Genomic DNA, 25,639 nt, shown 5'->3' with positions numbered 1-25,639 from the left:
CTTCCAACTCTTCTCCCTCACATTTATTCTTCACATACATCCCAAGGTCAAATCTTCTTGTATGAATTTTCCAAGCACACTACCACAAAGTATGAATAGCATAGTCATTGTCTTTTGAGATGAAACCATAGAATAAAGATAAGTCTTCAGAAACAGGGTAGTAGACTATACAAATAGTTCTGTGTAATAGTGAAGCCTGGAACTAATGAGATATATACTGAAAAGCTGGTGAAGTATACATTTCTTAAGAGAACCTGAGAGACTTGTTTATGTTGTTCACTGTTAATCTGCACCTGGAAGTTCTGGGATGCAACAGTAATCAATAAATACTTGATTAAATAGGAGCATACAATAAATGAATGACTCTGAACTGAGGTGAAAGTAACATCTGCTGAACATCAGTCTGGTGCATACATACAGAGATAAGTTAGATTACTTCAGTAAGTAGTGAACACTGAGTTCTCACCACGTCTCTAAAAAATGTATGGATTTAGTCGCCACATATCACTGAAGTGTAATACAGAAAGGTTAAATACCTGAAAAGTTATCTGACAGATATAATTTTTCAGGCAGTAAAAGCAACAATATGTCTGAATCAGGATGCTTACTTTGAAGATAAAATCAGATAAATTACAGAAACATTTTATAGGAAGATGCTAGAAGTGTAAGTGGGAGCACTTCTATAGCCTACAGTAATCTCCTCAGGCAACATACAAATGCTTTCTTTCACTCACTGATATATGTAACTTTAAAAAAGCATAGATATTGTTTGTTGATCATTACATAGTAAAATCTATGACTTTAATTTTAGATCAAAACACAATAAAGATTGACTATTTTTCTCCTAGACTAATGGATGGATTTAAATCTAAAAGTTATCTTGAAGATCTGAATGTAGTGTTGACTTCTGTTGTTAAACAGAAACAGATCATTTATGAAAGGCATATTGACACACTGACACCTGGGAAAACAGAGGATAATTTCAAAGTCACTTTTGCAAATCTTGCTATGGAAGAATCACTGCAGTAACAAGATTGCATGCTATTGAACACATATAGCTGTGCATGCAGTGGCAGAGTGCTGCAATACAAGCACAGATTGAGAAGGAATACTGGTAATTGAGCCAACTAGGGCTACCCCAGCGCTAACAAACATACTCTGTATGCACATATATATATTCTGGTACTGGATTTCACACCACAGACTTTTCTAGTTGACAAAAACTATACATTTTCAAATTATTGAAAATTGAAGCTATTGAAGCACTCAGATATATACCTATATCTTAAGACGAATGGATATACATCCCTCCGATGAGTAATGCCAGAAACATGTAAGCTCTTCTACTTTTACAAACTTTGTGAACCTGTGTGGTGGTGTATGCCTTTAATCACAGAGGCAGGAGGACCTCTGTCAGAGGCCAGACTGGGCATATAGTAAGACCCTATCTCAAAACACAAAACAATGTAAACAAAACTTCTTAAAGACTTCCAATAAATAAACGTTATACTATTTTCAAGTAAAAAAATTCTTATCTTACCCTGTCTAGTTCCAGTGTAAACTTCTGGTCCCACGACTGATTGGAAATAGGCTTCCAGCTAGTTTGACCAACCACAGTATTATCTAGCTTCAAAACAGCACAGACATCATCTGTAATTAGAATTTGTAAGTTTGGTTAAAAACTTTAAACAAAGCCGGGCGTTGGTGGCGCACGCCTTTAATCCCAGCACTCGGGAGGCAGAGGCAGGCGGATCTCTGTGAATTCGAGGCCAGCCTGGTCTCCAGAGCGAATGCCAGGATAGGCTCCAAAGCTACACAAAGAAACCCTGTCTCGAAAAACAAAACAAAACAAAACAAAACAAAACAAAAAAACCAAAAAAAAAACCCAAACTTTAAACAGTTCAAAGACAGTTATCACTGTTTCATAGCACCAAAAGTCTAAAGACTCTTTGAAAATGCTTTTTTTATAATCAATATTGAACTGTCTGAAGTTTAATTAGCTCTATTTTGTGTATGTGTGTGTATGTATGTATGTGTGTGTATATATATATATATATTCCTAATAATTCCTCCAACATTTTCTGTTTCTCTTAAAAGCACAAACAGTAAATGGTATTTTGCATATGTACAAATGTAATTCAACTACCCCTATACCTGTATACATATTAGCCATTTGATTGTTTAGATAGTTCTTTATTTGCACACCTCTTCCAGTTCCCTCTAAACACAAGAAAGCTACTTCTGTATTCTCCCAGAATGCACTGTCATCTGCCTTCCCTCTCACTATATGCTTAGGAACAGTTTGTTATATACTAGGAGATCCTCAATGTGTTCCCAAATCTCTTATTTTTGCTTTTGCAACCATGAATACATCCCCTCCCAAAGCTGATCACTCGGTCACTATTTATCCCAGCACACATCTCATCCAATAGCTATTTACCAAAAGTTCAGTTTGTAATGGTCACCAACCATTAAAAGAACCAAGATGGAGTCTACTAGGAAGAAAAGACTCAGTGTCTGTAGCCCTTCATTTTGGTATAAAGAGTGATGTTCAATTTGAAAGATGTTACATTCTTTCAAATGACTTTGTTAATTGTCACATAATCTCATTCATTTTTAATAGAGCAAAATGTGTTGTTTTTCTATTTCCTATATAAATTTATATTTTTTTAAAATTATGGCAAATAAAACTTGTGGTCCTATCTGGACACTTCCCATTTGTGTCTGCCTCCATTGACAAGCCCCTTTAATCTGTGGCATGCATGATCTTAAAAAGCATGATTACTGAACTGGACAAGTCATCGGTTTTCAGGAGATTGCGGCTACTTCCACTTTTGCTTTTACTAGTTCTGCTCATAAAAGATGATCTGTTTTCGCTTGGACTCCATCCGGGCAGTGCAACTGACGTTGCTTTTGACCGTCCAGGGACATTCTCTAGGATATCTTGGCACCCCATAAGACGGACTTCCAAAGTACCTGTTAATAAATAAATATAAGAATATAATGTAATATACAAAGCCATGTTAGTTATCTGTGCAGAAAGAGGAAGATTTGTTAAACTAACAAAAGCTCTTCTACAGAGGATCTGTGAGGAATCTACCACCCTTCTTCATACACTCAAAGAAACAACTGAAAACTCTTAATCATAGCAACTGCAGTATCTGATAACCTGTTCTGACCTCTAAGTGAACAGCTTGGGTGTGGTACACAGACATATAAGACGACAACACCAAAACACATATAAAAAGTACATCTAAGAATGTTGTCTCCATGTTCAAATTTTAGACAGTACAAATATTTTGGGAAGATTGTTTTCTAGTAGAACTGCCCAGTTAAATTTTTAAATGATTAATATCTAAAGTTTTTAGTTACTAAAAAGGTACTGAAAATCTTACATTTTTCAAATAAGAATTAAAACAAACCCTCCCAATTCAAACAATTAAAACAATCAGACAAAAATCTTTGAAAGTGTTAAGATGCCAGGCCACAGGCAATGAAGCACAGTGATCCCTGAAGGAGTAGAAACAAGCCCTAAGTCTGCTTGTCAGACTACCCCAAGAGGTTTCAGAACATTCTACACTCAGGGGGAACCCAGAGCATGAAGAGACAAAGGCATCTAGAGACTCCTTAGATTTTCAGGTTTCCCTTATAACACATCCACCCAGGTACTAATCAGTCCCTGCTTGAGAATGAAAAAGTAGAGGCAGGGAAGGAAACCATGGGACAAGACTAGAAAGAACAATATTCTGTATACAAAGGTAGGAACAAGTGTCCCTACCAACAATAGAAAAAATTCAATTTGCCGCATACTATAGAAAGAATTTTGTTGCAACAGTAAAAGGTGACTACTCCCAAATGACATTCTTTTGTACATAGCAGACCCTAAAAACCATGCATACAAGATTAAATTATTCCTGGGTATCTGCATACTAGAACAAAGCTTAAGGATGCTTAATCAACAACTCAAAATTTGCAATGCCTGCTATCTAATCACAGATTACCAGGTAAGTTTATTTTGTATTAGTTCATTAAAAATTAACATGTAGTGACTTAGACTTCAATATTACAGTTAGTACACAAGGACATTAAAACAATTACATCTATATTCCATCTGTTCAAAGGTTGAATAGAGACATGGAAGAAATGCAAAAGCTTCAAAGTATTAAATTTCTAGAGAAGGAAAAGACAATGTCTAAAATTTGAAACTATGTAGTGGACAGAACTAGTGGCTGATTAAGCACTGCAAGAGAAAAGGTTGCCTGAGTTAAAGACAACAGCGTCAGAAAGGATTAATACACCAGGGAAAAGAATAACACTTATGTGAACCATGAATTTAACTTAGACAGAACCACAGAAGTTTAAATGAAGTTCCCAATAAAAAGCAGACAGAATGGGTATCAGAAATATGTTTTTAAAAAGTGGCTAAAGGCTCTCAAAATTATATGAAAATTAGAAGGTAAAGAAGCTCAGTGAATACCCAATTAGAGAATCATAAAGTGTATCATATTTTAATTTCTTTTTGGTAAACAGGAAGCAGGGCAGAAAGCAAGGAGAAAATAACACCAGATACAGAAGAACAGAGATTAGGATAAGAGTAGGTTTCTCACTGTAAACAGAGCAGAACTACTTTCAATATACCTGAAACACTCTTAAAATACTGCCGAAAAAGTGATATGTATTTACTTTAAAAAGTCATCACACATTATACTTAAGATGGATGAATCCTTCTGAATAAAAATGCAGTAGCAAACTTGCTAAGGTGGCAAGGAGAACAGTTACCTTTTTTCAAGTTTGTTAGGCTGTGGAGCAACAAGACAGTTTAAGCAGAGTGGCTATCTTTTTGTTGTTGTTCAAAAGAAACAACTTGTGCTTGTGTTTTGTTAAACAATGGCAAACTCTCCTCATTTCCAGTGTAAATAACTCAGCTGTAAAAGTTATCCTGGGGAAACTGAAAACATCTGGTTACTACTTCAAATCCTAGTGGCTTATTAAATATTTCAGTAATTTCAATGTATCAGGACATGACAATGCTCACCACCTGCTTTCATTTAGAACAAAAAAAGTCCCAGAGGGAGTTAAGATCTTTATTAAACATCTAGGCATTTCATTCTTTTTTGACATGCCATAATTACAATTGCTTGTAACTATATCAGAAACAGGGCAAAACTACATTCTTCACCTTCCTAAGCCATATTTAAAACATGTGAGTCTAAGAGCTAAAGGTATTCATGAGCTGTTTTACTGACTTAGTATTGTAACCTGTACAATTGGGTTATAACTATTATTGCTGTTTGGAGACGAGTCCTTCTATGAAGCCCCTCCTGATCTAGAACCCTTCATCCTCCTCTCTTGGCTTCCCAGGGTTGGGACTGCCAACATGCACTACTATGCTACAGTTACAACCTTGGTACAACTGAGTAATACATTATAAACAAATTCTGAAAAAAAATTATCTTTGTTAGGGCTACTACTGGTGTGATGAAAGCTACATTGGAATGAAAGAGTTTGTATTTCAGCTCACAGTTCCACAGCACAATCTATCATTGAGGGAAGTCAGGGCAGAAACCTGGAGGCAGGAACTAATGCAGAGGCCATGGAAGCTTGATGCTTGTTCAGCCAGGTCCATATGCCCAGGGATGGCACCACCCACCACGGGCTGTGCCCTTACCCACCAATCACCAATTAAGAAAATGCCCTAAAGGCTTACCTACAGCCTGATCTTAGGGAGCCAGTTTCTCAGGGAAGAGTACCTCTTTTTATATACATCTCTAACTATTGCTAAGTTGACATAAAACTAGCCAGCAAAACCAGACTAGAACAGAGAATGAAAAATAAAATTGTAGGTATATCAACTCAATCTCAAAAGTGTGGCTGTATTATTTTTCTGTCAATTATATCAATTCCCAAATACTTGAAATGCTACTTTATCCAATGAATATTTGAGAAATTCTTGAGAATAAGCACTAACCTAAAAGATCATCAAACTTAAGGCAGTAAGTACAGTAGGTACCTAATTACCACACAGTAGTTACCAGCTGTTGGTGGGATAACTAAAACGGTAGGTTGATGATGATCTCTTCACTCATCAAAGCTCTACATTCTTGTTTGGAGTTTGAAAAACTACGCATAATATTGTAAGATAGACAACATGGCAAAGACATTTAAAAAAGATAGGGGAAGATGGCTCACAATGTACTTGAATTATGAAAGATATCTATGGAGCCAGATAAGCTAGATAGGTAGACAAGTCCACAAGTACCATGGGTATGCAGAGTTTCTTTAGAGTGCTCCAAGCTTTACAGAAAACAGTTTGTTAAATAGTTCTGTATTATTAACATCCTAACAAATTAATAGCTATTTGAAAAAGCAATTCACACAACTTGAGAGTCCTTATTTCATTAAATAAGCAAGATTATTTCCTAGTAGGAGGCATTTGCTGAGCACTGCACAAACTTCGCAAACTCTGGGGTAGGTTTGAAAACTCCAATCTTAACTTCCTGTTCTACTAACTTTTCACATAGTAACAAAAGACATCTCAGCTTTACAACACAGACATCACATGTCAAAAGGACAGAGATCTAGCAGTGTGCATCCACACTCACATACATGAATGCATTAGCATACACACTCACAAAAATCCTGCAAGAAAATATCAAAACTATAAAATGAAAGGTTAGTTAGATCCCCCTATAAAAACAAAATCCAAGGCAGTCCCTAACTACATTACCTACTCAGAAGAAACGTTAATGAAAATGGCTTAAATTTCAGGGAAAGGACACTAGAAAGTAACTGAAGATTTGAAACCAAAGAAATATAATGAACACCAACAACACAAATGACACTAGTAAATATTAAAGCAAATACCATGACTTATGGTTTGTAATTACTTTTAAAATTTCTCTTGTGATTTAAAAGACAAATACATAAAAACACAATAACCTGTTAATGAGCAAATCATGTACAAGGATAATTTTGTAACAGCAGAAGGAAGGGGAAGATATACCTGTATACAACACTTCTTGTAGAGTATTAAAGAAATGTTGGCATCATGCATACATGGGAGTGCGAGCGCGTGTGTGCGCGTGCGCGCGCGCACACACACACACACACACACACACACACACACACACACACACACACACAAATGAATCCCTGAAAAGGCTATACAGTTTATAACTCAAGCTATAAAATCCTAGAAAAAAGAGGAATCCTTGAGTTGGGTGTGTTGGCAAATGCCTATAATCCCAGAACTTGGGAGAAGAGAAAGGAACAAATTTATAAAAAACTAAAATTTATAAAGGCAAAGGGCTGCCAGGCTTGTAGACTGGGGATGGGACAGGGATTGGCAGAACACAAAAGGGAACTAAAATGGCAAATACCCATGGCCATAGACTGGCTGTCATCTGGGTAATGTGCACATGAAGAGTGAGCTAATATAAGCTACGGACTTCAGATCATAACAATGTGTCAGTGCAGAGTCACCAATTATAAAAATCGGTGATTCATGCCTGCAATTCTAGTACTCAGGAGAATTACCAAGAGTTCAAGGCCAGCTTGGGATACAGCGTGAGACTGCTTCAAAACACTAAACCCTTAAAACACAAATGAGAAGGAGAGGAAACAAACAAACAAAAACCAATAATAAAACAGAAAACCAACCTCAAACTAAAACACACCCATGCCTATCTGGTTTAAGATGTTGAAAGTAGAGGAGATGATGAATACAAAGAAATTTGGCTTGTGAAGACTCTTCTATTTCATATTTATAACCTTTCTAAAGAACAAATTATTAATTAAAATTAATTAAATAATAAAAGAATAATGAGAGAATATGAAACTAGAAAAATCTACAAGGAGGTCATATCATAAGGCTCTAGAAAGAACCATTTGTAGAACAAACAGCAGTCTTTTGTTTAAAAATTTTAAAATCACATTGATTGTGTATGTATGTGTGCGCACATGTGAGTATGCATACCATAGCATGCATGTGATCAGAGGACACTTATGGGAGGCAGGCTTGTTGGCAAATGTCTTTCTTTGTTTGATGAGTCATCTCCCAGGCTATCACTATGTTCTAAGACAAGGGTCTCATATTTGCGCAGGCTGGCCTCATTCTCTAGTAGATGGCTTTTGTCATATTAAAAAGAATCTTACCCTTAGTTTATGCTAAAGAGTTCTCAACCTGTGAGTCATGACCCTTGGGTTTAGCAAATGACCCTTTTCAAATGACCCTTTCATGGGTTTGCCTAAGACCTCCGGAAAACACACATATTTATAGTACAATTCATAACAGTAACAAACTTAAGTTATGAAGTAGCAATAAAATAATTTTATATTTGGGGGTCACCACAACATGAGGAACTGTATTAAAGAGTCCCAGCATTAGCATGGTTGAGAACCACTGTCCTAAAACTTCTGAACTATCTCTAGTATTGAAATCTGTTACTCACAGTGGTGTCTCAAACCATGCTGGAGTTTATGCTAACAAGGTTTCTCGCTGTAGGTCCCTAAACAGTTTCATGATGGGGATGACATTTCTTGAAAGACTAATCCCACCATTAGGGGGTTGGGGCTTTGAGTCATACGATAAAGAATGATGTCCTGACTTCCTGAGCAGGGAACTGGCTGTAGTTGATTTTACTCCCATGGCAATGATTCATTCAAACACACCCACATAATAAAGTCCCAATAAAAGTTCAGGACACCTAAAGCTCAAGTGAACTGTCCAGTTGGTGAAAAGCACTGATATGTTAGGCAGGGGGACAAATCCTAACCAGGAAAACCCTCCTAGTGCTTGCACTTTGCTTTTAGCTCAATCTACTATCTCTACCTCCCCCTCACTTGTTAAATTGATTTTTAAGGTTAGCATACAAAGCCATGAGCTTCATTACGGCATTTTCATACACGTGTGTCATTGTACTCTATTCTCTTTCACCCCCCCCCACTCCCAAGGCCCCCTGGACTGGCTCCCTTCAGTTCACCCCCCCCACTTTATTACATCTTTCATTCCTCTTTTTCTACACTCTTCATCCCTTCTCACGATCCTTTTTCTAGTTTTAGCTCTTATAAAACACACTCTTAAATCTAGGTTCTCCATATAAGAGAAAAACATGTATTTGTCTGAGTCTAATGCATATCCTTTATAATAAAACTGTAAAGTTAAATATAGCCATTCATGAGTTCTTCAGTAAACTGTCTCAGGGAATGGAGCCTGAGGCTCCGAGGATTTGTAGTCTCCTGTCAGTACAGATGACCTGGGACCTCCAAGCTTATAATTACAAGTCTGAAGTGAAGGCAAGCATATAGAATAACCCTATATTATTTAACCTAATTTCCAGTAGTTAGCATTAGAATTTATTACATATTACCAGCAGTTACTGTAATTATAAATGGATGAAACTATGTATTTAAAAGGGCAGGAAGTATAAAAGATAATCCAATTCCATCTTACCAAAACTCTCATATTAGATCCAAATATACATGTCATTGTAAGTGAAATGATAAAAAAGGGTATTTGCTACACATAGTAACCACAAGGGAGAGTACATGTCTAACCTATTATCAGACAAAATGGACTTTACATCAAATTTGTTATAAAAGACAAAAAAGAAGACTGTATATTGATAGAAGTCAATTCATGAGGAATATATAACAATTATATACTTAGATGCATCTAACAGAGACAAAAACAAAAAGTAAAACAAATACACACACACAACTGAAAGAAGAAATAGACAGCTCCACAAAAACAGCCAGGGACCTCGACCCCACCTTCAATAATGGCCCTACTAGGATAGCTATAATTTGAAAACCAACAGCAACAAAGGAAATAACAAGCGCTGGTGAGATGCAGAGAACCCTTATGCATTTGTTCAGGGGAATATTAAACTGTATGAAGTTTGATGGCTGTTCAAATTTTAAATACAAAGGAATCATATGACCTAGCAAGTGCACTCCTAGATGTGTCCTCTTAGACTGAAAACACGTGTTCAAACAAAGACATGTACACAAATGTTCATGTAGGTAACATTCACAATATCCAAATGGTAAAAAGAACACAAATATCATAACAAATGAAAAACAAAAATGTGGTATAAAACTCTAACATGAGTAAGTTTGCCATGTGAAATAAACCAGATTTAGAAGGCCACAGGGTGTATAATCCCACTTACATGAACTATCTAGGAGACAAATGTATTGAGACAAGAAGCCAATTAGTGGTGCAGGGGCCTAGGAAGAAGGGTGGGCACTGAATGAGTACTGGTTTTCTTCAGGCACGATGAAGTGTTCTAGAACTTGACAGAGGTGAAGACTGTACATTACAAGTCTCTGAATTTTAGACTTTTATAAATGTTTAGAATAAACTTTCTTTCAAGGCTGGGGAATGAATTCTTGTGCATGCTAGGCAAGCACTCTTACACTGAGTTACATTCTCACGACTTAATGTTTTTTTGTTTGGTTGGTTTTTTTTTTTTGAGTCAGTGTTTTACTAAGCTCTCCAGGCAAGTCTTCAATTTGTGAGCCTCCTGCTTCAGCATTCCAACTAGCTAGGTTTACAGGCTGTGTCATCAGCCCCAGCAAAATAACAAATTTTACTGTAGGAACCTAAACTATGATTCAAGGAAAGATTTGTACACATGTCCTTGACCCAACTATTAATCCATAATCTGATGTGAACAAAACACACAGAAAAAGAGTGCTCCATGCTACGTACCGGTTAGTGCTGCTGGTTTGGACAGTGTGCTATACTGGTTCTGCGTGGATATCATGCTCTGCCGAGGACTTAGGGTTGGTGATGCAACAAGTGAAAGCTCCTCAATGACAACACTGCTTTTGGGATGATTCTTGGGGAGTTCATTTAGCCTTTGCTCCAATGAATATTTTAAAAGGTCCAACTTCTGACTTGATTCATTAAATCTTGCTTGAGCCTTTCAAGGAAAAGAGATATTGTTGTCATCTAAGCCATATTATTCTTCAAATAGCATATTAAAGAGCTAAAAATTGTTTTTTAAAATTACTTCTGAAAGTGCTTTTCTGTCTGTGACTTTTCCTGAGCCAAGTAATTTCATGACATTCTTTGCACCTTCTGCTACTGCAAACTCTATCCTAAAATGATGCCTTAATTCTTCCATCCGAAGCTCAAGAGGACTAATCACTGGTTTTGCTAGGAGAAAAAAAAAGAAACAAAAATTTATTAATTGAATTATTTCACTTTCTAACATCTAGTCATTAAAAACTATGAAAATATGAATTACTGACATTGAGTTAGTTCCTAAGTAAATAAACACTGTAGTAATAAAAGAAGGCTGACATACTAAATGTTGTTTTAGCCATTATACGTGCAAATCACACATCTGAAAAGGATTTAGGACTGAAGACACTGGTATGTAGAATTTGATGAGATGAAAACACAGAGGTTTTTCACACCAACGAGTTCCATATTAGGAGTTCAACCACCTCCAAACAAAAGTGTTTGAGAGAGAAACACAATCTGTACTGACAATGTAAAGACCTTTTGTTCTTGTAAATACTTCTTAAACAATAGAACTATTTATAATATGGTTACATTCAACTGGGTATGATGAGCAATCCAAAGATAACATATGTGAGAGGAAGCACAAATACTCTTTTCAGATTCTATGACATGTTCCACTTAGAACTTGAGCATCCATAGATTTTGGGATCCACTGGGAACTTGAAAGCAATCTGCAGATACTGAAAGACAATTGTAGTTTCTGGCTCTATTTTTAACAATTAGCTCAAGTCCCACTGGAATAAAAAACTAAATAAGAATAATGCTAAACAAAGGAATACTTTTAAATAGCAACATGCTTCTTAAAGCATTAGATAAAATAATCCAATTTCTTATTGAAATGAGAATTATGTCCTACATGTGAAAAAACTAAGTGCAAATATCTGAAAGCAATCCTATGTAAAATTCAAGGTAGGGGCTGAAGAGATGGCTCAGAGGTTAAGAGCACCGACTGTTCTTCCAGAGGTCCTCAGTTCAATCCCAGCAACCCCATGGTGGCTCACAACCATCAGTTATGAGATCTGGTGCCCTCTTCTGGTGTGCAGATATACATGGAAGCAGAATGTTGTATACATAATAAATAAATAAAATCTTTACAAAAAAAAAAAAAAGTAGTTAAAAAAAACTCAAGGTAAACAAACAAAAATCCCCAGACCAAAACTTTCCTTCCTCCCTTAACTCTGAATAACTGCGTCTTTCTTTTCCTTTTTTTAAGTTTTGTGTTTTATTTTTTATAAGATTTTCCTATTTTATGTGTATGCACACTTTGCTTGCATATATGTATGAGCACTAGTCCACAGAGGTCAAAGAGGGTATTGAATTCCAAGACTAGAGTTAAGAGATAGATGGTTGTGAGCTGCTATGTGGGTTCTGGGAATCAAACCCAAGTCTTCTGCAAGAGCAACAAGTGCTCTTAGCTGGGGAGCTAATTCTCCAACCCCAACTGCTTCTTTCTGAATGAATTTAGTAAGCACCCCACACTTGTAAAAGACAACAAAAAGTTCAGTGTACTCCATCACCATTATCAAAAGCCAGCTCATTGGTCTGGACGGCCTGAAGAATCTGCATTCGGATGACTTCTATTTTTGTCTTACTATCCTGGAGCAGTTGCTGAGCTGTACCATGGAGTTTCCGATCCTATCAAAAAGGAATTAGAAAAGGTAAGTAGAGAAAAGGATAAATCTTTCTTATCTTTTGAGAAAGATCAACAGATAACTTAGCAACTAAAAGGGTGAAAAGAACTGTGCACATTCTAATAATAAAATTGAGTCTTTTGAGACAAAGTCATTCTGTGTAGCCTTGGAGCGCTTGAACTCCCTATGTAAACAAGGCTGGCCCAGAACAGAGACCCACCTCTGCCTCTGCTTCTACAGTGGTAGAACTAAAGATATGTGCCACAATTTCTGGCTTCTAATAATTTTAAAGAGACACAGAGAATCTTAAAGAAACACAGAGACAGACAGACACACACTATCATCAAAACATACACACACACACACACACACACACACACACACACACACACACACACACACACTCATCAAAACTTTATAAAGGTTATCAGAAAAGCATCATTGGGGACTGGAGAGATCGCTCAGAGGTTAAGAGCACTGACTGCTCTTCCAGAGGTCCTGAGTTCAATTCCCAGCAACCACATGGTGGCTTACAACCATCCGTTATGAGATCTGGTGCCCTCTTCTGGTGTACATGGAAGCAGAATCTTGTATACATAATAAATAAATAAAATCTTAAAAAAAAAAAAAACAGCATTATTGGTTCAGACAGTTAAAGAAAAGAAGTGACTGACTGATACATTGCTGGGGACTGAACCCCAGGATTTTATAATAGGTGTGTGCTCTATCACTCACTCAGCTACACTTGCAGCTAGGTATCAGAGAAGCACAACATGTTTTAATACAGCCATGATCTACTGGTTACCCTTTTAGTGTATATGTGTGATAAAGGCACCTAAAATCTACAATACAGAGTATTGTTAACTCCATGATGCTGAGCCTTATCCAGCACTGAGCTAAACCTCCAGTCTCTCAGCATATAATATTAACTACAATTTTCCAGCTATACTTTAGAACTCTAGACTTATCCATCCACCCTAAAACCTTGTAGCCTGCAAGACCTATTTCTCCCCATTTCCCCTCTCATGTTGTCCTAGAACATGGGTTCTAGCATTAATATTTATTCAATTTTATTTTCAAGGGTCCACATACAAATAAGAACACAGAGCATTTTTCTTTCTGGGTCTGGCAAATTTCACTTGGCATGATGACCTCTGGGTTTATTACAAACATAAGAATGTCAGTTTTTAAAATTAAAATTTATTTATTTATGTTTTTCAAGACATGGTTTCTCTGTGTAGATTTGGCTGTCCTGAACTTGTTCTGTAGAACAGACTGTCCTGGAACTCAAAAGAGTTCCACCTGCCTCTGCTTCCTAAGTTCTGGGATTAAAAGCGTGTACACTCGGGGAAAAATTAAAATTTATTATTGTTGCTGCGTGCGTGCGTGCGTGCGTGCGTGCGTGCGTGCGTGTGTGTGTGTGTGTGTGTGTGTGTGTGAATATAGGCATACATGTGGTGGCTTGAGGACAACTTCTGGGAGCTGTTTCTCCTTTTGTCATAGGATCCTGAGACTGCAAATCAGGTTTGCAGAGCGAGCATGTTCAGTTGCTGAGTCATTTGCCTGCTCCAGAATCTGCCTTTTAAATGTAGCACAGTATTTTATTCCATGTTATATGTATATCATACAATTTATCTATTCATCGGTTAATGGACAATCGTTGAATCCTAGTAATATTTTAAACAATTCAAAACTGTAGTTTTCTTCCATCTTTGTTTACACAAAAATAGGATGGATGCTCCTTTAGCACAATCAGTAACTCTTAAAATCTGCAGCTCAGTATCTGATGCTTACTTCAATAATGACAAGCTGAAAATGTTTTCCTGTCTTACTACATTTCAGTTAGTGAGGTAGAGAGCCAGCTCAGCAGTTAAGAGCACACTGCCTTTGCAGACAGACCAGAGCTCAATGCCCAGCACCCATGGTGGACATCCACTGCAACCCTCTAACTCCAGTTCCAGGGCATCCACACTGCCTTCCTCTGGCTTCAGTGGACACCTGCACTCACATGCATGTACCCACATACATAACCACATAATTAAAAAGTTATGTCTTTAAATTTTAGTTACAAGTTCAGAGAGTGTCACATAATGGGCAAATTTAATCCTAGAAAATATTTGTGTTTCCTTAAATTAGGCAAAAAGCCCAAGAAACAAGACTGGTTAACATTGGTGACAACAAGAAAAGTCTAGAAAATCTTGATGGTCATTAATGAGTTCTTTTTAAAATTGGGGAGGGCTGGGCATTGGTGTCCCACGCCTTTAATCCTAGCACGTGGGAGGCAGAGGCAGGTGGATCTCTTTGAGTTCAAGACTAGCCTGGTCTACAAGAACTAGTTCCAGGACAGGCTCCAAAGCTACACAGGGAAACCCTGTCTTGAAAAACCAAAATAATAATAAAATAAAAAAAATAAAATTGGGGAGGAGTTATCCTTTGTCATTTCTTTAAGACTTCAAACAAGATTCTGAACAAGTAATATTGTTGTGATTCTGTTTAATTCTAGAACCACTGACTGTAAATGACATGAAATTATAGGACAATAAACAAATAATGTCCCAACCAAAGATGTCCATGTTCTAATGTGAGAATCTTCTAGTTACCTTACTCAACAAAGGGACCTTTGTAGCAGATGGTTTAAGATTGTTAATGACCTGACCTTAAAACACGGAGAATACTCTGGATAATGAAGGTAAACTCAACATGATCAGAACAGCCCTTAAATGTAGAACTGCTTCGAAGGAGAACAGGCTAGAGTGATTCGATGGGATGAGATAAACAATGAACAAACTGATGGTGAGCCCTGCTATACAGCTTCTAGAATACAGAAAGGCTCACAACAGGAATCTCCCCTGCACTCTCTAAGAGGAAACACACATCTGCCAACACCTGTTCTGCAGTTTACTGAGGTCTGGTTCTGACAAAATAACTATTAAACTGGCACACACACACACACACACACACACACACACACAAACACACTGAACACTGTTTTAAATCTCTAATTTGTATGGTGTTTTGAGTGAGATATCCCTCATAAGTCTCAGGCATTTAAGTACTTGACCCTTAGTTAGTGGCTGTTGAGGAGGATTAGGAGGTACGGCCTTGCTGAAGGAAGTATGTCAGTGGGGTCAGGCATTGTGGTTTCAAAAGACTTGTACCAGTTTGCTCTCTGGTTCTTGCTTCTGGTTTGAGGTGTGAGCTACGGGATTTTCTGGCTCCATGCTTTTATTCCACCATTATAAACACTAACCCTCTGAACCCATAAACCCAATTAAACTCTTTTATAAGTTGCCTTGGTCATGGAATCACAGCAATAAAAAAGTAACAATACAATTTGTTCCATACAGTGATCACAGAAACCTAACAAAGGAATTTTAAAAAACCATCAGAAGTTAATGGTATTTCCTACTATAAGAGTTGTATTTTAGCTGGGTGTTGGTGGCACTCACTTTTAATATCAGGACTCTAGGAGGCAGAGGCAGATGGATCTCTTGAGTCCGAGTTTGAAGTCCGCCTGGTCTACAGAGTAAGTTCTAGACAGTCAGGACTACACAGAAAAACCCTGTCTTGAAAAACAATATAAAAATTTTACATTTTAAAAAACAGATATCCACAAAACTTTACTGACTAATCAAGTTGGTAAGTACTTATTTACATGGTAGGTTAATCTTCACATATCATTAAGGCAATTAGTATTAACTTGGGAATAAAACAGAATACATAAACTCTACTCTCCACAAAATTTAGGACCAGAATTCAAGAGACAAGCATCACTTAACAGTACTATTTCAGTCAGTCAACCATGTAGAATGGAACACTGTAGAAAGATGAAAATAGGTATGTATGGTGATGCTTTACAAAGAGAAGAAAAATGAGTTCTTAATATATTATTTGATATGTTTAACAAAATTAGCATATCATAGGGGAAATGAGTAGCATAACTGTGCTTTTTATTATAATTATTTTGCATTTTTGTGCTCACAAGTCAGTAATTTTATGAGTTTCTACTTGGTTGTAACTCTTTAATAAAATATTTTGATTTCATGCAAGTCAAGGAGTTGGGCTCAAACAATTTACTAAGTTCCTTTGAAATCAAGGCATACTATAAGGAAGATACACACACCCCATATACATTTGCTAATTACTTTGCCAGTGAGGAACCTGCTTGAATTTGGTGTTTGTCTTTGGCATAGCATATATATTTTATAAATACAATTCTTAACTTTCTAAATTTAGAAGGAAAGCAATTTCCTTTTCTTCTGCTTTTCGGGTATTAAGAACCTCAGACAAATCAAAGACCTGAAATATATACTGGAGGCCAAATCAAAGTTAAGAGAAAAGAGTGCTCTGAAAGTCGTATTTTAATCAGACATGAATCAAATGACTACCTTCTGGGAGCTGTTGGCTTAAGAAACTTTTAGGAAATGACAGCTCTCTGAATACAGAACTTCTGTGTTAGACAATTATACTGCTGGTTCATAATTGTGGTTAAAAATCTTTTAGAGCAACAAAAGAATGGTACAGTATCTCATCTTTGAATGTAAAAACATAACTAGTAAGGAAACTACACAGTACTATGTTTTTCAGTAAAGCCATTTCCTTTATTATTTTTTCACCATGATAACAATTTGTTTTCTCTTCCTCCCTCCCTTCTCCCCCACTACCCCATGAGAAAGCTTCTTATGTTCCAAGACAGGCATTAAACTCAATATGTAATTGAGGGTAGCCTTGAATTTCTAATCTTGTCTTCTACTTGCCTGGTTTATGTGCTGCTCGGGACTCAAAGAAGATAGTGTGCATGACAGGCAAGCACTGTAGCGACCAAACTGTGTCCTTAGTTCAGAAGTTCTTTTAACTATCTTAATACAATATGCAAGGAAAACATGTATACTTCATTTTAAGACCAAATGGACTTTCCCACACCGACTGTTTTTAGAAGAGCTACTTAAATGTCACAGTGTGATAAGCCTTTTAAAATTGACTTTGGACACCATCTACCATCTTTAGCAGTATATACTACATACCAGTTTTAGGCCAATTATTTACTAATTTTGAAGTAAAAAAATAATAATTTCTTATGGTTCCACCTAATAGAATAATTAAAGTGAATACTAATAATAAGCACTTTGTAATACTTGATTATTATATTTGGGATGGATATTTTATAATTATAAGCAAAAGTAATTACATATTTTCAACTTATATAACTTTTTTATTATTGGAAATATTCTTTTCTCATACAGTATTACATGCATCCTGACCATAGTTCCCCCTTTCTTCCTGCTCCCAGCTCACTCCCACCTCCCATCTCCCCCAGACCCACTCCCTCTCAGAAAAGAGCAGGCCTCTAAGAGACAACAACAAAATACGACAAAACAAGTACAGTGAGACAATGCAAAATCCCTGCAAGTATGCATTGTTCTTTACCTAACAGAAAACAGTTGACCAGTCATGGTCGTGCATGCCTTTAATCCCAACACACAAGAAGTAAGTCAAACAGATATCTGTGAATTCAAGGCCAACCTCTTGGACTACCTAACAAATTCTAGCCAGGCAGAGCTACATAGTGAGACCCTGTCTCAAAATAGATATATAGATAGACAGACAGACAGACAGACAGACAGACAAAAATAAAATTAAAATTGTATTGTTTTGTAAAGCCATGCTGGGTTAGCATACATCTCACAAATACACAGCTATCAAATAAATGAGCCCATTATTATCTTAACCTTTCTATCATCTATCATATTTGTAGCTTACTTCCTATATGTTTAACATTACCAGACTCAGTTAAAATACAAGATTAGACCTGTCAGAATCCTAAACCCTGAAGCTTTTAGTTTGATAGATATTAAGAGGCAAAAATAGATAAAGGGGTAGTTTCCAGTTAGGAAAATGTATGACAAGGCTTGGAAACAGAAGGAAAGGAGGAAAACATTGGAAAGAATCCTAGATCTTAATAAATAGCTTTATTGTACTCTCTGAACATAAGCACAGGACGTGTCTCTTTAACAAGCCTTATCAAAACCTTCAGAGATCACCCTGAAAGTCAGTGATGTTACATGGAGCCACCATTGCACAATAAGGAAATGCTAAGAAATACTACTCCTTAGACAATAAGGTAAGATAGTTGTAATCCTTTCCCCTGGTCTCTGCATTAATAATAATAGACATAGTAAAAAGAACTACAGTATACATATATGAAACCAGAACAGTGTGCAGCAAGGGCCAACGGAAGGTAGTTGAAACAAATGAGTGGCAACTGCATTCAGTCTTGTAATAATTAATGTCAGGGGCACTTTGTAACAAAGTATGTCAGGGCACTAGGTAGGAACTCTTCTAAACAGCACAGTTGAAAGCACAGCAGTGTTCTTGGCCTACATAAAATTTGCATTCTAGTGTTACACACAGGATGACAGAACTAAACATGTGGCAGGCATGGCTGCACAAACCTGTAAGAATCTCAGCACTTAGAAAGCAAGAGGCAGAAGGATCACAAGTTTGAAGCCAGCCTAACTGCATAATGAGTTCAAAGACAGTGTGGTCAGACGGGGCTTTAAAAGAACAGCACTGTGAATGGGGAGAAGACTCCACATCAATCCAGGTTAGTGGCAATGCAGTCAAGGGAAGAGCTGTTGCTGCTTCACCTGGGACAGTAGCAAAGAGCTAGCTGTGACACGGTTGCATCTAACAACTTATATTTAGGGAAAGAGAGTACTTAGGACAAAGGCCCTGAGTTGAGTAGAGTGTGCTAGCTATATTCACAGGGTAAAAAAAGGTCAGCGAAAGTACAGGACAAGGTGATAAAGGTGTTCTTAGAAGACACCCGGGGATCAATTTTGTGTATTTACCAAGTCAGAAAAAGGACTTGGGATTTTGTCTAAACTATGATGGAAAGTTTTGGGGGCTGAGCAGGAGGTTGAGATATCTGGCCTAATATTTGAAAGAGCAATTCTGACTACACTACATATAGGAATAATGGTTTTTAACATACGAAAACCAGTAATTAGACAGCTGAAGAGGAGTTGACTACCAAACTGAAACTAATCACCCCTGCCCCAACTCTTATTACCTCATATGAATTTCTTATCAATGTGAATACCACACTCGATTCAGTCTGCCTACATACCATCTAAGGGTCATCTTGGACTGTGTTCTTCCTCAGCCAGATACCCACAGCTTGATTCTATCTCCTTTATTTTTACTGCTGCTCTAAGACACAGTAAGTCATTTAACCTGTACTCCCATAAGAACAAACTATTTAAACCCTGGCCTCCCCACTCAGGCACACCCACTCGCATATCAATTTGTACATAAGTACGTATCATACGTGCAAAAAGTAAACTCTCCTCACTCTCACCTTAGGCTAAAATTAATGCTACAAATTTGTGTTATAGTCCTACAATGAATGACAGAAGTGTCTTAACCAAGCAACTCATACCACCATCCCTAGAAAGGAGTTATCTTTTGTTTGTGGGGACAGTTTCATTACATAGTCCACGATGGCCTTATACTTATGATCCTACTGCCTCAGCATCCTAAGTGTTGGGATTATAGTTAGGAGCCACCAAGCCCTAATGAATTTAGTTCTTAAGTATCAAATTGTCTTTCAAATTCCACAGTTAAAGACATAAATGATTTATTGCAGCATTTCAGTGACTCTTCTCCAGGTTTCCAGAGTCATTTGCTCAAACCACTTCTATTATTTGCAATTATTTATACATGATATTGCCTTTTAAAGACAGGTCTAAGAGCTTACATCCCAGTACTTACCATAAGTACTAAATAAGATCCTTTCAATACTCTATGTAATTTAAATTCAATTTTATCTCTAATCTCAAAAACACATTCTTTCATCTTTTGAGAAGTTACCAGTTAAGATTATGTCTAGACAGAAGAAAGATGTTGAGACATCGTTGGAGACTACAGCAGCTACTGATAGGCTTTGGTCTTCTAATTAGGTATCATTAATTAAGAGATTTCCTAATTAAAATTCAAATGCCACTAGAATGTAAATATCTGTTTTAGTGCCATGCTTACAGGTCTGTTTAGTTTGGACCTGTGGCTTTTGTAAATTATCCATTTACTTCTTTAATTTTAGTATGTTCATAAGATTGCTCAATTTATATCTGTTGGTTCTTAGTCTTTCAGGCCTCCAAGAGCACTAGAAGAATACAATGGAACCTATGGCCCTTTTATCCACACTTTTTCTTTAGCTTTAAAGGGATCTTAAAGCCGTCAAATTAATCCATCTACTTGGGATTTAAAAACTCTTATGATAGACAGCACTAACTGGCTTAATTTAATTTTAAAATCATGTAGTAGAACATTTTATAACAACCTTTTATAAAAATAAAAAATTTCCTATACTAAAGGCCAATAATAAAACCACTAAAGGCCAATAAAGCTGGGCATTTTAGCAAGTGTCTGTAATCCTAGTACTTGGGAGGCCAAGGCAGGAGGATTGTGGTTTTGAGGCCATCGAGGAATAGACAGTGAGACACTGTCTCAAAAAAGCATTAATCAGAGAAGACTTGGTGAATGCAGAGATTTGTAGTTTCTCAAGATGCCAAGAACAAGTGACAGTTGAGTGCTCATTCCTAACCAAGACCTCTATACCATCAGGGAACACCATGGAACAGGGAGTGGAAAGAACATAATACCCAGACAACAAACAGACATGAACTGCCACTCGAGGCAAGGCAAAGCCACTGCAAACATAAACCCATAGCAGCTTTGGTGTAGCACAAATGTAGGCCTGTCAACAGAGAGGCATAAATCGTGTTCATAGGGCCCTCTCCCTGATGAGCTATTGCCTACTGACAGATTTTGGAAGAACAGTTCCTGCCTTTGGTTGTATACTCCCTATTGAGTGTAACAAACTCCCTCCAATGGATAGTTTCATCCAATGGTTGCACAAATGGCTCTAGTCAAACTCACTGGGTCACAAAATAAAACAGAAAAGACATGAATATGAGAAAGGGACTTGAAGAGAGAGCACTGATAGGAAAATAAAAACAGGAAATTGTAATTTTGTCTCCCAATAGTAAATGTTAAAGGTTAGTGAAGTAATATTCTATTAAAGAAAAACATACTCAACTAAATTTTTTTAATGTTATATAATCTAGCTAGTTTTCACAAGTAACCTTAACATCTTACTTATTGTACATATATTCTTTGTTCAGTGGAAGAGTGGGATGCAAGACATTAAGAAATGATCCTCTCCCCTCTCGTTTCACATTCTTTCCAAGCTGGAATAAAAAATAAATACCAAAGTCACACGCACGCACGCACGCACGCACGCACGCACGCACAAGGCCAAGTGAGAAGGTTAGAAGGGTAAGGATACCTGCTGCCAAACCTGCTGCCCTAAGACTAAACCCTAGGCTTCCCACGGTGAAAGGTGAGAACTAACTCCCACAGTTGTCTTCTGACCTCTACACATGCTGTGGGCCCAAACACACACAACACACAGAAGAATAACAAACAGGGTTAAGTTTTAGAATATGAAGAAACACTGATATTCAGAGATAAGAATCTTTAAAATAACTGGGATTAGATAGGTAGAATTTATAATAAATGCATTCCAGGTTTCAGAATCATAAAACCTAACTTTATATTGGGAAGAACCATTAGTATAGCATGGTTTAAGAGGTCCCCAATATTTTTTTTCCTGTCACAGTATTCTATAAGCATATGTTCTCATTACTAACTGCTCCCTCAACACTGTCTTTCAAATGGTAGTAACAACATTAGAATCTCAAAAATGTACAGCAGTAAGTCATGTAATCAGTGATGCTAGGATGTCGGCTTTTCACTTGCCCTTTCCAAAAGCCTGCTGGTGGCCAGAAAATTCATCTGCTGGGGAACAGACTTTTTGTTCTGATGTAATTTTGGGTTTACAGAACTCCTTCATGTTCATTACTCAATAGGTTTTGAGAGAATAAACAATTTTTATACTGTTGCTTTTAAAAACATTTCTATTTTTTTGTCTGTATTTTCCAATTGAGGCTACAATTGTATCAAAACTACCATATACTGCTTAAACTCTGAAATTATCAACCCAAACCAAAAATATATGAACACTGTGGCATTAAATGGAATGAAAATGATGCTTATTGGTCTGTGGCTCTTAGGAGAACCATTATCACCCTATGTGGCATAATTCCATTTAACTTACATGTATTTATATGTGTGAGTGTTATATATGTAATATATTTTTGCGTGTGTGTATAAAACACTGTTATAAAACACTGTTTTATAAAACAGTGTTTTCATGTTATATGTTCCATTGATTGTATGCAGCAAATAGGAGAATTACTTCTAATTTTACTTAAAAAAATTAAAATCCAACTTTGCATTAAAAAAAAAGAAAAAAAAAAAAAAGAAAACGATGCTTATTTGCAATGTGAGAGTTTTAGAAGGTGACAGTCACCTGTTGACCTCAGAGGGAGCGCACAGTGATGAAGAAGCCAGGCCACTGCTCTATGCAGGTCTGCCAGTGACAGTCAAAGTACTCCTATTTCTGACACTGGGTCAACAAATGAATTTTAGGGAGTAGGCAAACTCATAAATATGGAATCTACAATTACTAGGGATTTGCTTACCTTTGAAGAGCCATTTGAGTACATCTGTATCATGTTCTCTGCACCTTGCTTTACTTTAAGTTCTATATCCAATTGTTTCTGTAAGGCCATCAATCTATTGTTGCTAGTAGAACTACGAGAGTCACTATTTGGAGTATCTGGAGTCCTTGGACAATCTGTGTACAAAATATTATGTTAATGTTACTAGGATCAACCACTGCTTAAAATTGGGTATCAGGGTAAATCTGACCAAAGAACATTATCTGCATGTGTTAAAATAGCACAGTAAAACCCAGTATATTGTACAATTGATATACATTAATAAAAGTTAACATTGAAAATATAATCTGTGGGTTAATATAATCAAAGGATGACATATTTGAAATGAGTTTCAAGTCATTTAAATGGAATTTCCTTATGTTTATATATAGATAATAAAGAATTAAGTAATTCAAGCAAAGGAACTACCTGAGTTGCAGAACTACTTGCTAATTTAGCTTATGCCTTATAGACATGACCATTTGGTGCCTGGCACAATACAATCGCTATTCATAGAAGGTTGAGGCCACTGTGATTTGAAAAAGTGAATTTGAAAGCAGAATTATGCTAATCCAAGGCTTTTTTCAATATTACTACTTTTAAATTAAATCATAGCAATTTAACTACTCTAGTCAATAATAATATTCCCCACTTGTCACATTATTGATAACAGAATAAAATATCCAAATATTATACAAATTTTACCCTGGCAATTTAAAAGGTGGTGCTGACTTTAAGTGCTAATGTTTTAAGCATAAAAATGTTCACATTTTGTTTTATACTGTAAGAATGTCCAACTGCAATAGAAACTGTCCAAGGCTATTGACTGACATCAAATTGTGATAGGTAGGGATAAAGAGATAAAATATTTATTATGTCTATATGTTGTATAAAATACCATGTAGTTTATATTTACATTGAAAACAAAATATTAATGACTTCAGAAATAAATATGTTTGTTGGTAAGTGACTTCTTATACTTTGACTATGTCTCTAAATGGTCATACTGAAGGTCATTGGTTTCCTTCATATCTACAATAGTTCCCCTAATTGAAAAATGATAGGTTAGGACAAACCAGTAGGCCAGACATAGTATGTCTGTCACACCTGTAATCTCACCAGGAGAAACAGGAGTTTCTTGAGTTCATGGCCTGCTTGGACTACACAGCAAGACTATGCCTCAGAAAACACAAAAACCAAAACATTTATATACAGTTTACTAGATACAAGCACTAATCTAAATGCTTTTAAAATATGAGCATATATGGAAACAAGATTGTTCAGCAGGTGAGAGCACTTACTGTCATGGCTAATGATCTGAGTTTGATCCCTAAGAGCTACATGACAGACAGAGAGAACCAACTCCTACAAGTTGTTCTCTGACCTCCACATGCATGCTGTAATATGCATACCAACATATATACACACACCCAAACAATAAGTGCAGTAAATATAAATAAGCAAGCATCAATTTTCATAAGCAACCCTGAACCATTATATTCATATTACAAAGAAAACCAGGACGTAAGAGATTAAGAAACGTGCCCCATGTTAAATGGCAAAGCCAGATTTGAATCTAATCAATTGTTTTGACCACTACCCTACTGATTGCTGTACTATATTATATTAGCATTTATTCCATTATGCATTTATAAGCCTGGAAGCAACTATACTAAACTGTATATCTGTATGAATATTTATGAAAACAACAACATAATCATGTATCCCAGGAGTATGTGTGCTATTTAAACTAACCCATTGAGACAGATATACTTCAAGACTCAAAGTCTTTATCAGCTAGAATTCACTTCAAGAAATACTACTTTAACTGAATTCGCCAAATTCAAGATGACACTACACATCCAAATAGAAAGCTGATATAGCATGTACCTATGCTTTCAAATTAGCACACAGGGGACCATATGCAGTACAGGGGATAAAAGGGCTTAATCCAGCTGAGTTTGGGGGAGCATGCCTTTAATCCCAGCACTCCAGAGGCAGAGGCAGGTGGACCTCTAAGTTCAAGGACAGCCTAGTCTACCGAGCCAGTTCCAGGATAGCCAGGGTTACACAGAGAAACCTGGTCTCAAAGCGGGGACAAAAAAAGAAAGAAAGAAAAAACTGTGCTTACATCTAAATTACACTGGACACTGAGATCCAGCTCAAACCTTGTAACACAGGAAAATTACTGAATGGCTGTGCCATATGTTCTTCTGGAATGAAAACACTATGTGCTTCACAAGATGTGGTGAAGGTTAAAAGAGTTATGTATAAAGACTTGAGAAAAGGGTGTGGTGCAGAGTAAATTTTAATTACTATCAAGTGGCCACATTTACTGTAGAGAACAA

At 36.7% G+C, this 25,639-nt stretch overlaps 1 protein-coding gene across 2 annotated transcripts in view; it reads right to left on the bottom strand.

Annotated features, from left to right (window-relative positions):
- The window catches only part of Pkn2 (protein kinase N2), a 109,999-nt gene that overhangs the window by 32,957 nt on the left and 51,403 nt on the right, over window positions 1-25,639 (bottom strand). For both annotated transcript variants that reach the window (XM_027395881.2, XM_027395882.2), the window contains exons 3-8: window positions 23,274-23,428; window positions 12,553-12,670; window positions 11,019-11,164; window positions 10,715-10,928; window positions 2,791-2,976; window positions 1,541-1,650 (exon numbers count right to left, since the gene is read on the bottom strand). In XM_027395881.2, coding sequence (XP_027251682.1) covers window positions 1,541-1,650; window positions 2,791-2,976; window positions 10,715-10,928; window positions 11,019-11,164; window positions 12,553-12,670; window positions 23,274-23,428 — 929 coding nt within the window. The remainder of the gene's footprint in view (window positions 1-1,540; window positions 1,651-2,790; window positions 2,977-10,714; window positions 10,929-11,018; window positions 11,165-12,552; window positions 12,671-23,273; window positions 23,429-25,639) is intronic.

This window comes from Cricetulus griseus, assembly GCF_003668045.3.
Source record: "Cricetulus griseus strain 17A/GY chromosome 1 unlocalized genomic scaffold, alternate assembly CriGri-PICRH-1.0 chr1_0, whole genome shotgun sequence".
Lineage (NCBI taxonomy): Eukaryota > Metazoa > Chordata > Mammalia > Rodentia > Cricetidae > Cricetulus > Cricetulus griseus.
Note: the sequence above shows the minus strand (reverse complement) of the source record. Positions and strands in the feature narration are given on the sequence as shown.